The sequence below is a fragment of the Necator americanus genome, chromosome X, assembly GCF_031761385.1.
Source record: "Necator americanus strain Aroian chromosome X, whole genome shotgun sequence".
Lineage (NCBI taxonomy): Eukaryota > Metazoa > Nematoda > Chromadorea > Rhabditida > Ancylostomatidae > Necator > Necator americanus.
In genome coordinates this window covers 15,544,671-15,557,894 of record NC_087376.1, presented here as the reverse complement: position 1 = coordinate 15,557,894, position 13,224 = coordinate 15,544,671, and the positions used below count along the sequence as shown (strand labels likewise).

The 13,224-nt window shown below is 41.9% G+C and overlaps 1 protein-coding gene across 2 annotated transcripts in view; it reads left to right on the top strand.

Moving 5' to 3' along the window:
• RB195_023351 (uncharacterized protein) overlaps positions 1–13,224 on the top strand; it is a gene marked incomplete at both ends in the record, with an annotated part of 42,163 nt that overhangs the window by 26,535 nt on the left and 2,404 nt on the right. For both annotated transcript variants that reach the window (XM_064210745.1, XM_064210746.1), the window contains one exon: positions 9,475–9,592. In XM_064210745.1, the coding sequence (XP_064066626.1) occupies positions 9,475–9,592 (118 nt within the window). The remainder of the gene's footprint in view (positions 1–9,474; positions 9,593–13,224) is intronic.

The following is a 13,224-nucleotide window of genomic DNA, read 5'->3' as shown; positions in this document are numbered from 1 at the left end:
GAATCCTTATCTTTAGTGGATAGTTTTTCATCTTAGTTCCTGGTTCGGTTACGTTGCTTTTTTTCTGAAATACTATGATGACTGATTATGTTATGATTATGGCCTCAATAAGGCTCTTTCAACATTAAATAGAATTAATTAATTAATTAAAACGTTAAATATAATTGCCTTAATGAGACTCGCAAAATCTGGTTCCTTGTGTGAGTTCCCTTTTCACATAATTTAGCGCGGTCGGTAAGAGGTCCGCTGTGGCCGCACGGTCGATAGTTTGAAACCGCCCTAGTGCCAACCGAGCCTTCCATCCCTCCGGGATCGATAAAGTGGTACCACCAGATTTGTGTGGGGGAACAGAAACACTGATTTGATCATCGTCTGGCCAACGCAAGTCGTTGTGTAGGCCAGCAGCGTTCGAAAACCTCAACGACTACGAATTGCAAGAAAACGTGTTGGGCGTTGGCGCGCCTCAAGTGGATTGATGCCACAGAGACTTTATTTATTTTGGTGGCGGGCCCTTGCACTTTCTCAGAACTGAAGCGCAGGGTTACGCTCACGGATAACATAGGGTGGCATGTTTTTATAGGTACCACAGAGTTGGTTCCAAGTTCTTTTGTGTTTGGTTTTCGTATTCATTTCTGAAAATAACGTCCTCAGCTAATCTAATTGTGATAGATCGCATGTTTAATATCAAGCAGTCTGTTTTGTAGAAACAAAAAACAGCGACCCAAAAATGAAGTTCAATCTCTCATGTGTTTACTGCTGAAAGAACTGAATATCTCAGGGGACATATCACTATTCCGTTCGACTATTTACACGTGAAATTAGCAGTTGACAGTACATGGCCAAAGCTTCGAACATTGCTGAAGCTGGAATTTTGCAGAATAGAGAAAAAGATGAGAACAGAACAGGTTGCTATCTTTTTATTTGCAGCAGTATTCTGTTCCAAAGAATGTTAATGTTGGCAGTGGTATTACGTGGCTAGGCGTTCCATTTCTGCCAAAGTAGGTTTTTTTTAGGCAAAAAAAGTAGTCAAAATAGAAGCTGTAGTGAACAACTGAATCATACAACGCGATCGATTTCTTACTATTTACGCCTAAGTTTAATTATAACGAGCTATATCCATAGCTGCGATAGAGAGGAGTCGGACTCTCCTCAAGTGAAGGAGTCTGGGTCATGGGGTGCAGCTCAAGTGATGGGGTCTTTTCGCCAAACGTCCAAGGAGGAAGGGGTCCCTTCGCCAACACTCCAGGAGTGAAGGGGGTTAATTCGCCAATGGCATAGGCGCGATGGGGAGGAGCCAGACCCTCCTTTGGTGAAGGGGGTCCGGGTTGTGGGATGCAGCTCATGTGATGGGCTCTTTTCGCCAATCGTCCAAAAGTTGGTAGGAGCGCCGGCTCCGTGCCATAGCACCGCATCTGTGGCTATATCCACTTGGAGCAAAACTTTCGCAAAACGAATGAAAGAACAACGAACTGTACATGAACATAAATGAGTACGAACATGTAATGAAACATAATGGAACATGTTACTCATGTTGCTATCTTGTTTCCATTTGTTTACTAGTATTTTTAATGTTTGTTATGGGAAGCATGAATTTTGGCAAAATCCTCATCTTTTTGTCACCCACAGATAGTAGAAATGGAACATCCTTGACTACATCCTTGAAACTTACCACATTTTTTAAGAGAAAATCTTTCACTGAAAGTACCTAAGCCGATTCGTTTTACACCAAGTTTCAATTGAGTTGTTGGGTTTATATATCACTTCGAAAAATACTTGCAACAGCGTTTTGTAGATGAGGATTTGCTCTATAAGAAGATCAAACCCTTATTATTGTTAAATTCATGTACTATCTTACGAAAAGAGGAGACCTCAAAATCAAGAAATGCTGGACATAGTACAATCCTCGCTTTCCCCGAGGACGTAATAAGTCATCCCACCTTTTAGCTTCTCTTATTTCTCGGTGAAGTTAACATTGCTATTAGACGTTCTCTGAGAGCAGATTTAGGTAGCTTTGTTCCGGTTAAAGAGATACCACCAAGCAATTTGAAACTTCAACTTGTCTGGAACTGCTTGCCCCAGGGGAGATCAGGGTACTGCATGAAATGAGGTGTAATATACCAAGTCTATTGCACAAACAGTAGCAACGAGTATGTCAGTGAAGCTGCGTGACCGCTACGCGGTCGTTTAAATTACTAATTGGAATGGCAAGAATAATTCACAGGAAATGACACTTTTTGGTACCCATAGAACACAAAAGTACGGCTAAGCCACTTTTGAATTCTAGGCCCGTAGTAATCCCTCATTTGGTTGAGCGTTGGGGGCAGGTAGTTGAGTTACGGTACGGGGTATGGCAACCGAAGACACTTCAGATATCGATTCCGCGCAACAATTGTTGTTTCTGTTGTTGAAGGGTGCAGAAAAATGCAGCAAAAAAATCGAATACGAAGTACGAATTAGTATCAAAGACAAGCTATAAAACTAAAATAGAAGAACCTTTTCGATGCTATGTATTCCTACTTACGCGCTACCATGCAAAAAGTGGAGAACTGCAAAAAAGCAAGAAGAAATGACTTCCTAACAATTCCAAACTGTACGACATAAAAAAAACAGCACAATATACAAACACAATGATTAAAAAACGGCACTATACAGAAGCATAATGATTTTGAAACGGCAGAAAGAAAAGGAATCTCTTTGTGATAGCAAAACCAACACCGCATTCGCAACAGAAATTTTCCTCCGCGAGTGACGAGTGTACCGTCATTTATCTGTCGTACGTCGCATCTTCTGCTCTTGGTCTCTTGCAGAGCAATCACGATGGAATTTGGTACGCTTTGCAGCCCCGAGAAGGACATGTAGGTGGGTGGCTGTGGAAATTGTTGTAGAATCAAAGCCTGAGACAGTCTCTATGGCGAGTCGTGCATGTGTCGCCTTGGTCCACAATCGAAGACGTCTCGAGCACTGCTGTGATTTGATCTCTTCTCAGCAGTTGCCATTCCACCTGAGGTCTGAGACGGCAGAGCTCATTGTGCAGGATACTGAAGCAGTGTATGTACTGGAGCAGCGATAGACTTTCCCTCATACTAACCAGGTCTGCCATGGCGAGATTAGCTTTCACCACAGGTCGTCGCCCAACCTATATGGATCAGGAAGCCACCTTGCGACATTTTGCCAAGGCGGTGGTGAATCACAGCAGTGGTTTACTCTTAGCTAGGCTTCCGATTCCGGGAAGACGGAATGTCGGACTTGTGGAACTTCTTCTCAGCTTGGGAGACCCTGCCGAAGGACGAACCTCCGATGTGCATCTCAGTTCGACGACCAGAGTCACCTCCGCACCGCTGAGTTGGTGAGCCGCTGTGGAGGTTGTCCTATAGTTTCGCCTTCCTCAGTGGCTTTAATTGAGTTTGGTTGGAATATTCTTGCGTTATTCGGTCAAAAGCCATATTACGCTGAGTCAGTTCCTACAAAATACTAAACTAGGTCAAGCATGTGTTGGAATTTTCTCAACAAATGGTGGGGGTCGTAGGAGTGTGGGAGCATATGAGGTCGTGAAGGGTTTGAAGAAGAAAGGAATGAAAAGAGCAAAGAGGAAAAGAGGCGAAGGAAATAAACCCATATTAAGACGTGCAAGGGGCGGGTGTAGTGTAGCGGTTAGAGGTTCCGCTTCCTGCACAATCGATCGGAGGTTCGAATCCGCCCTAGTGCTCACCAAGCCTTTCATCACTCCGGGGTCGATAAATTGGTACCAGACTTGTCTGGGAGGATAAAAGCACTGACTTGACACATCGGCTAGCCACCGCAAGTCATTGTATAGGCCAGATACACGTTCGTAAACCTCAAACGATTCTGAATTGAAGTGAACGTGGGGGCGCATCCCAAGCGGATTGATTAACGCCAGACACTTTATCCTTTATCCTTTAAGACGTGCAAAACGACTCAGCGGTGATTGATGAGTGGGAAGGGGTGGCATAACGACGTCAAGCTTTTCTTATTCAAAGGGTCAAGGACCAACCCCTGACAGAAGTAACACTTCTGCATTTAGCGTTAAAGAGTTTGAAGAGCCATTTCCTATCCAACAGTGATGAATTTTCATATCTCTGCTTCAATAAGCAATTTGGATGATATTACTAAGCGAAGAAAGGACGTCTACAGCTGGAGGGAAGTATAAAATTGGTGCAAAGTAGGATCCACGAAATGCTGAGTAACGACGCTTGGAGTAATTTGCTGCACCATGCACATTATGCCTGACATTTTCTCTTCCTCTCTCGATGGCTCTTTTTCGCTAGGACAATGTTACTTAGCAATCTGTGTTCGTAGTAATTCCTTCCTCTAGGTTTTATGTTTAGTGGACAGTCAGTCGTGTTACGGTATGGGGATGTATCAAATGAAAACTCGTCACGGCGACCATTTTGATTCCGCCCAACAGCTGGTGCTTTGATCTCGAAGGAAGCAGAAGGAAATGAAAAAAGGAAAAAAAAGAATTGCATGCGCTAACGAACTGGACGATGAGAAAGGGGGTGTCGTTAGGTACCCACATCAGATTATCTGCAGCCGAATAAGTGCCTACAGAAGATGCTGTCGGTAGGCCAGCATCTTCTGTAGGCACTTATTCGGCTAGCTGTGATTACTAAGCCACGCCAATCCATCTCCATATTACTGAGGTTATGTTTTGCCGTGTTTGTATTGCAATAACGTGATAGAGTTGACTTCTACGAAAGTTCAAAGGACAAAAAAAGCAAAACGTGGCAATGTAGAATGTGGAAAAAATCTAGGAAATGAAAATGCTAAAAATGCAGAGGATTTGTGCAAGAACAAAAAAACATTAGAAAACATATATAAAGCTGAAAACGTGTTCCAAGCGTAGTAACGTAGGAGAACATTCCAATTGCAAAAAAAAAAATTCCAAAAAAGTTGAGAAGTGTGAAAACGAGAACCTGGTCGTTGGAAGATGTAGATTTATGATTGGAAAAACTATATAGAAGATACAGATATATCTGTTTTTATACAGAGTATTTAATGCACATAAGATACTGCAATAGTTTGTAAAAGTTCCGATTTGTTTGTTTTACATAAATAGAACACATTTTTTTCCTATTTCTGGCGTTTCGTGTACAATCGTTCCGATCGATATTCCATACAGAAGCAATGTCAGAGATAGCATGCTCCTGCGAGGCATCTTTCGCACCTCATTAGATGGTAAGGGCAGAAGATGACGATGTGATGGGCGGGGCATAAGGCAATAGCAGCGCAATGCTCTGCTGACGCTATTAACTGCTGCGCAGCGCAATTGACGATCGCCGTTGCCTGTTGTTTTCCTTAAGGATAAGGTGTTGCGGAGGCTACAGGTACCTAGCGATACGCACCCGATCAGAAAAGACTAAAAGAGTAGCTTGTAATGGAAGAACCAAATAGCAGATGATTAAGATTACGCGGAAAACTCCACAGATCCCTTTTCTTCCTGTTTTCTATGGTTCTCCATAGTTTTTTTTGTATAATTGTGCATGAATAATTACGTTGTTTTAATAAGGTGCTTGGCTCTGGAAGAGAAAAAAGCCCATAAAACTAAAATAAAATTGCTTTCCTGAGACTATGTATCCTTTCGCGAGCTGTTATAGAATATAGAACATAATATAGAAAAAGAGGTGAAAGAGAAAAATCGAAAGAAAAGAGTTGCCGTTAAAATGACAAATAACAACACGACATAAAACAAGGCCACAATATACGAAAAAAAGTATAGAAAATCGTTATAAAGAGCAGAAATGGACTCGCAAGAGCTTGTCGTGTTCTTTGCAGTCAGGTAAAATCGCTTTTCGCGCCGGGGGTTTTTACGCATAAAACGTATACTTTGACACAAAATACTACATCTTTTAGGCAACAGTTAGCACGAGGTAAGTAAAAGCAAGAAGAGCAGCTTCCTTTATCTTCGCGACCACTCACACTATTTCGGATGTCTATCCAATTGACTGCGGTTGAATTGGCTAGCTTACTTAACTCGTTAGAAGCGGCCAGCTTCGCACTCCACTACTCAACCAACTTAGCATTCTCCAAGTCCTCTCTTCCAGTGTGCACAGAGGATAGAGAACGGGAGGAATAACTAAAACCATAAACATAGCTAGTTCGAACGGTTACACGAGATCGAAATCTAACACCCAATCTCGAACTACAAATAACACAGTGAGGATCCCACGTGAAGGTAGAGTTACCTTGTACATCCCCTTCGTCTCTGACTCCTTAACTGCTGCTATACACCGGACTCTTTCGAGCACAGTTGCAAGATGGTGTTGTATTGATGGACATCCCGAACAACAGCATCAAGTGACAGTTAGTTCGCAATAGATTCAACAATAGGCAATGCGTGTCAGAGTGCTGTGTTGTTTGTCCATTCGGTAACGCTGATGATTGCACGAAAATCGGAGTTATCTACCAAATAAGATGCCTAACATGCAACGCCATTTACGTTGGAGGAACTGGAAAGATGCTGAACTTGCGTATCAACGAACATTTGGCTGGTAAAAGGAGTGGAAGTTTGATGACACTGTTAGGGCGCCACAAAAATGAGAAGCAAGATGGGAATGCGTTTGTTATTAAATGTGCGATATTAGCGCACGAGAAAGAAATATCTGTTAAGAAGGCATTGGAAGCGTTCCGGATTTCCGTCAGGAATAACAAAAGTGAGTGCTTATCAATCACCAATGACTTCTTGCCATTTGTGACACTCTGCGAGCTATAAGATTGCCCCACATACAGTTCCTTAACGTTATCCAGACATCAGTAATTCTACTGCATAGTGCGTAGATCTCCTTCACCTTAGTGAAAATCTTTAAGAACACGATGGTTCACCACCCCCGCTGTTGGTGAGACTGGTCAGTTTGTTTTCTATTTGAAGGTCTTACATGGTGTAGGTAGAACAATATGGAGGCTTGCCGAGAAGAGAGGAGGAGTTTGATGGGATATGCATGGCATCAAAGCCCTCGAACCATTTTCAGGCCTTTCATAAAGACGAGTTTGTTGAAACGTCAGGCCAATAATAAAGTTTCACCTAAACCTCGTTGGCATAACAAGAAAACATAAATACAACTTAGCACTCTTCGCTGCGCAGCCTATGTTCGTTTTAAGTCGAACATAGTCGGGGCGCAACCGTCCTTTTATCCAGTTGAATTTGCTTCGCAAGGAGTTCTCCTTATTGGCAGTATTCATGTTGCTGACCACCGCATCTTCACTAAGTTGCATCTGATTATCGAAGGTAGCTCATAATACGTGGAAAAAAGAAATGCAAGAAAACAGCTAAGAAGAAGTTGGACACCAGCCAATCACGCTACCGACCACTTGCCACTGCTGCTTAACTCATTTCTGATTAGCTGTTGTCACTTCTCACTTATTTTTCCTATCCAAACCTCATTTGGGCAGCTATCATCAATACCCAGCATCAAACGTAAACATGCTCTACTGGGTGTGATCTCAATCCTTGATCCGATTCTATCTGGACGGAGTGTGGTGACCAGATGGTTTTCCACTGTTTTTACCAGCAACAATTCATTTTCACTTGAGGAGCTGCAAGATATCTATTGGTTTTGTAGGTTCTTTGTATGAGTTGATTTATAAGAAGAAGAGATCCCATTGAAATTTTTCTTGTGTTATAGTTCACGAAAATCATAGGAAGAAATGGTGATTACAAGTTCTCTGGTTCCTATCCAACCATTCCAATACGACCTTAATTCTAGCATGATGATACTCTAATTCAAATATCTGAATGATCAGCGTTAAGATAACATTGCGTACATTTATATATTGCAGTAATAATAGTAATGGAAGCGGCAATATCCATATTTATGCATTTATATGTTCACTTAGTTATGCATATAGAACCGTTCTATGAGTTGTGCATGAAGTCAAATGTTTTCCCTAATAGATTCCATGTTCTCCCATTCTTGAACCTGGACATTCTTTCTGTAGAAGAAAATTGAAATATACTGTGCATCACAAATGTGGAACTTTTATAATCCTTCCTGCTCCGACACCTAGTCGTTCGAGGTTCCGACACTTTGTCGCGTCAAAACGACATGAAGTACGGTGAATTTGCGTACGCGCTCGAAACGACGCGGTGAAGGCAGTATTTGGAACTAAGGTGGGACAATCGCAAATTACAGCTATGGGAAGTGCCAGCAAGGGTTCCAGTAGGCTCCTAACCGCTACGTTACACTGCACCACCAAAGAAGTCCCGTACGGAACTGCAATGTGCTTCACTTCGTTTGAACCATACTACACGTCTTCTTTAAAGGCCTGAAAATGCCGATTTATTTGCAAATAGGACCACCAAATAGCTTATCCCCCTTGACTGCTCTGTTGACATTAACTCTACCACCAAATAGCTTATCCCCCTTGACTGCTCTGTTGACATTAACTCTAAGTCAAGTTCTCTAACGATAATTTTCGGCAGAATCAGGTGGGCAGAGCCAACCTTCATTTCTTCCGCTTCCTAGCGGAGACTATCCGCACTGACTTTGAAACTCAGTGCAGTTGTGTGAGTTGTATATATACGTATTGATAACACCAAAAATGGTGGCATCAATAACCGATTTTGTGCTGCACTTTTTTTCTTCTGTCGCACGTTCTCTTATGTACCTTGTGGTGTATTTATGAAAAGTGGTCCTGGTACTCCATGTTTCACTTAGTTATCATTCATTTCTCGAAGAAGCTTCAGCTGATGATCACGTGACAATGCTGGTCGTACGAATTGGAACGTGCTCTGATTTGTCAAACATGGCCAGTTGCTTTGGGTTCCCCCATTTCACCGCTTAGAAAAGCTGTTTAGCGATATCAAAAACAGTACTGAGAGAGTTTCTGTAGCCATCCCTGTGACTGGATGCCGCTTGTTTCCTGCAAGTTCCCAGAATACTACTTTATTCCTTTATGCAATTTCTATCATTTGCGCAGAAGAAGCTCGTCTCCTTGTTAACAATAGACGAAGCCGCTGGCAGTCAATGAAATTAAGGTCAGTGTGAGTCAGAGAGGTGAATAATGAAAAAGGTTCATAAACGAATAATCATCCTTAGCAGATTCATTACCAATGGAGCAGACGACATTCCTACAAAACAGTATTATTGTTGAAGTATATTGTGTTAACTCTACCAGTTTTGTAACGAAAGCAATGTAGGAAAGCAGCTCAAGTTGGAGATACTTGTTTTTTTTTTGATCGGAGAAAACTGGAGCTTTGACGTATTGTACACAAAACAAAACACGAGACTGGATACTTGAATACACTTTATGTTCTAATACTTCTGGTACTCGTCAACTTTTCACGGCACTTTGAGGGTGGAAGTTTTAAAAAACCTCGAGACGCACATATCCTTTTGTGGCTCAGCGCTATAACTAGAAAGTTGGAACGAAGGATAGATGTTCTAACTGTAAAATAGCATGCAAAACATTGTGGATACAACAATTCGTGTCGTTAACGGATGATTGTTTCTCTTTTAGTCGGATCGGCAGTCTCGGAACATACACCAGATAACGCTTCTGATCTGGAAGAGGAAGCAGAAGATCAACATGAAGTCGGCTCAATACCGAGCAGCCTCGAAGCTCCTCAAGAGCACAGGTCTTAGTTTATTTGGTTACTTATGTGGATATCAATGGCGTATGGTTATTTCCATTTGGAAGAATGAGGAGAGATCTGTTATCTTCGGTGTGAGATCTATTCACACGTTTTGAAAAATAGGTGTTTATCTTGATGCTCGTGTTTTGCGCCAAATTAAATGCGGTTTGTACAACATTAGATAAGATTCGCTGACAATTAGGAGCCGACACACACCTAAGGTACAACTTGAAAAGGCGATCGCTGTAAAAAGATTACAACACAATGTCTCTCGCTGTTGTTTTCGATATCCAAAAATGGCGCTTTAGGTAATTCTGGCTACAGCACTCTTGTTACAAACTTCTGTACTTGTTGAATAAGACGTATGTAACGATTTTAAAGAGTTTTTTTTTTTTGCAGTAACGTAACATTCTGAGGTTTTGCTGTATTTCATCTTTTGGATCCCAACAACATCAAAGGATTTCGGTTTGAAATTTTGCTGACAACGTCTTTATCGCCGCAGCAGCCTTGTCGCTTCTCTTGTGTTCCCTGAGGTTGACGCCTCGTCCACATCGCGCCTCCTCTCATTTCACCGCTTCCGCAGCTCTCATTCTTTCCTTTTCTTTTTTTTTCTTTTTGAAACAAACATGAAATAGGACGAAACATTAGAACTTTGTAAGTAAGGAAAGAAAGCACAGGTACTGAAATGTTAGGAAATGTGAATGAAAAAGTCTATTTTTCTGCTAACAGTTGTCAAAATTAGTTTATCGCATGTAAACATTAGGAGGCCAATCTCTTACCTGTCACATTCAGATAAGGAGAGATGATTTTGAAAATCTCCCATTGTTTTGTGTTTTACTATATCTTTCTCCTTTTCGCCTTCTAATTTTCTTTTCACGACTAGCTTAATGAAGTTGGCAGCTGACGGCTGACAATGTGCCTAATACCACATGACATATTTCTCTATACCAGTCTTTCAGCAGCAGTTTTCACCGCTCCGTCGCGACGCTAACGTTGCGCGCAGTGTTGGTGCGGCGGTAAGAGGGAGGCGGGGTCTAGGTGGCCCCAGGCGGTCGCGGAGGCTGCCTAGCTGGTGGAGCGGCTGGCGATAATTACGTAGAGTTCCGCGGCGCTGCGGGCAGGTCAGCCGATTTTCGCGCTTACTTTTTATCCCGCACCCCTTCGAAAGTTTCAACCGAAGAGTTTCCCATCCACCAATCCCCCAATCTTATAGTTGACTTCTCCAGCACCATTGACAGAAGTAAATGAGACCTGAAACGAATGAAAACGGCAAACGCGACTGGCGCGGATCTGCGGCAGAGTTTGGACGTTACGATGTCGAAGTCCAGTAAATTGGCTAAGGAAGTTACTTAACCATGTCGTGGCGTTAAAGATGAAGACTGTGGACTGCCAACAACATGACGACCCCTATGTAAAGGGGCAACCTAAGTGAACGCCCAAATTACAGAAAGATTGGATTGCTGTCTCACAGCATAAAGTTTTTCAAACGCATCATCGAACGCCGAATTCGAAACACTTCACTACTAACCGGTAGCGACTTCGTTTATCAACTAAGGTACCTTATGCCGCACCTGCAACACGACATCTGATTGAGGAGCATCGTGAAAGGAAAAACCAATGAATCTCTTGTTCTTCGATTGGAGTAAGTGTTGCATGGTGAAGGTGACGGAAAGCCGGGTTGTTGTATGGTAAGCATAGATGGGATAGCCGGAGCCCTGTACTCCGACCCCCTTCACCCAAGGAGGGTCCGGCTCCGCCCTAACGTAGCTATGATGGTAAGAAAAGTCACGTGTCTATGTTCTAAGCCAGTAGGTTTAAGAAAATGTATAGGACGTCTATGGTACCGAGTGGGTGGCCCGTTAACAATTAGTTCGATAGGATTTTGTTGGGATTTTTCTTTCTAATATGAAATCTTAGAATGGTATCAGATTGACTATTTTATCTGGCACATTCTACATAACATTCTAGAGACCTATGTCTTTACACAGCTCAGAAACTGAATTACTATTCAGCTGTTTTGTTGGAATTGAATTTCCTTAATTTTCTTTTCTTTTACTTGCACTTCTTCTGTCACCTCTTGCGATAAGCACTCATACATTATCAATCAACACTCCTTTCTTTGCGAAATCTCTTGATCTTGATCTTCTTGATTCCAAATCGTTGGAAGGAGAAAGTACTTGTACAGGTTCTGCACATTTTTTCTCTGAGGGTACAAACTGAACAACACGATGAAGTAACTAAGAAGAAAGGAAAATCAAAGGAAACTTCAACGACTTATGCCATTTGCAAATCATTAACTTTTCAAAAAAAGGAAAAAAAAAACTACGTTGGCTGGGAAGATTTCGATTTATTGCGTCATAGTTAATACTGAACATATGGAAATAATAGAAATGAGTTAAGGTGACTACGTGACAAATCTGAGAGAAAAATGAAAAAGGGAGGAAGGCAAAGGGAGTCCTGTAAAGGATGAACACATTGATGCTCTTGCCTCCATTGAAATGCTGCAAACTAGAGCTGCGTTCTTGGTACAGCTAAATCACGTTGTCAACAGGACTACCTAAACTCATTCGTTTCCCCACTTCTTTTTTTTGCTGTTTTCTCCCATCTTGCGTTTCACTCATATAAAAGCGGCTACCAGCGTGAGACACCAGCAAAGCGTATTGTTTACGCCCAAATAAGTGGGCTTAGTTTGTGCTCTTCGTACTACTATTATTACCCGAAGAGAGTTCAATTCGGAGAGTGCATTTGTTATTTGCGAAGCTCAAGCAAGGTACAGTGGGTAGTCGGCATCGAAGATGTTCAGTTAGCTAAGAGCGATGCACTTTTGATTCGGCAAGATAGAGCGAATAGACAGCGTGTGTCATCCAGGAAAAAGAAGCGTATTCTGCGGCGAACGCGTCGCAACTGAAGACAATCAAAACCAGCTCCATTTTCATTTTTCTTTGGCTACGTATAATTTTGTGATCTTTTTTCCCAGACTGAATAAAAGATCGGCTGTACCTTCATACTATGTGAGATGAGCGGAGAAGATAAATCGTAGGAGCTTATGTTGAAAGAGATCTATATCATGTCTATTACGTTTAACACCTACACGAACATGGTTTTGATACGTAAGTATAACATAGAGGTTAACAAATATTTAAATCGAGTATGAGAAGTTCGCTTCACCAAAACATGAACGAAGCCCAAATCCCACGTTCCATGAAACCCCTTTCATAAGGGCAGAAGACAACATCATACTACGTTATAAAGCGCTAATTTGTGCCAATCTACCCATCCGATGCGAACACTCAAGGATCATGTGTACCTCAGACTTGGGCTACCCAACCAATCCAGTCCATATCATGCTATGGAGTGTCGCACACTCGTCATATTCGTGCACCACATATCGAACAGACCGTTTATCGAGATGGTGTGTACCATTAAACTAGTGAGGCGTCTTTTACATACGCTAAGAAAATTTGAAACTTTTGAGGGTTCTAAAGTAATTTATTTACGTCTCCTATGACTTGATTTCTGAATGTTTTGTAAGCACGCATTGCTTTCTCACATTATTATTTGTGCCTACAAATTTAGGTTAGCAGTACGGGTAGTGGTAAAGGCAGTAGTTCTTTCTTGTCTTCATATAAAGTAAC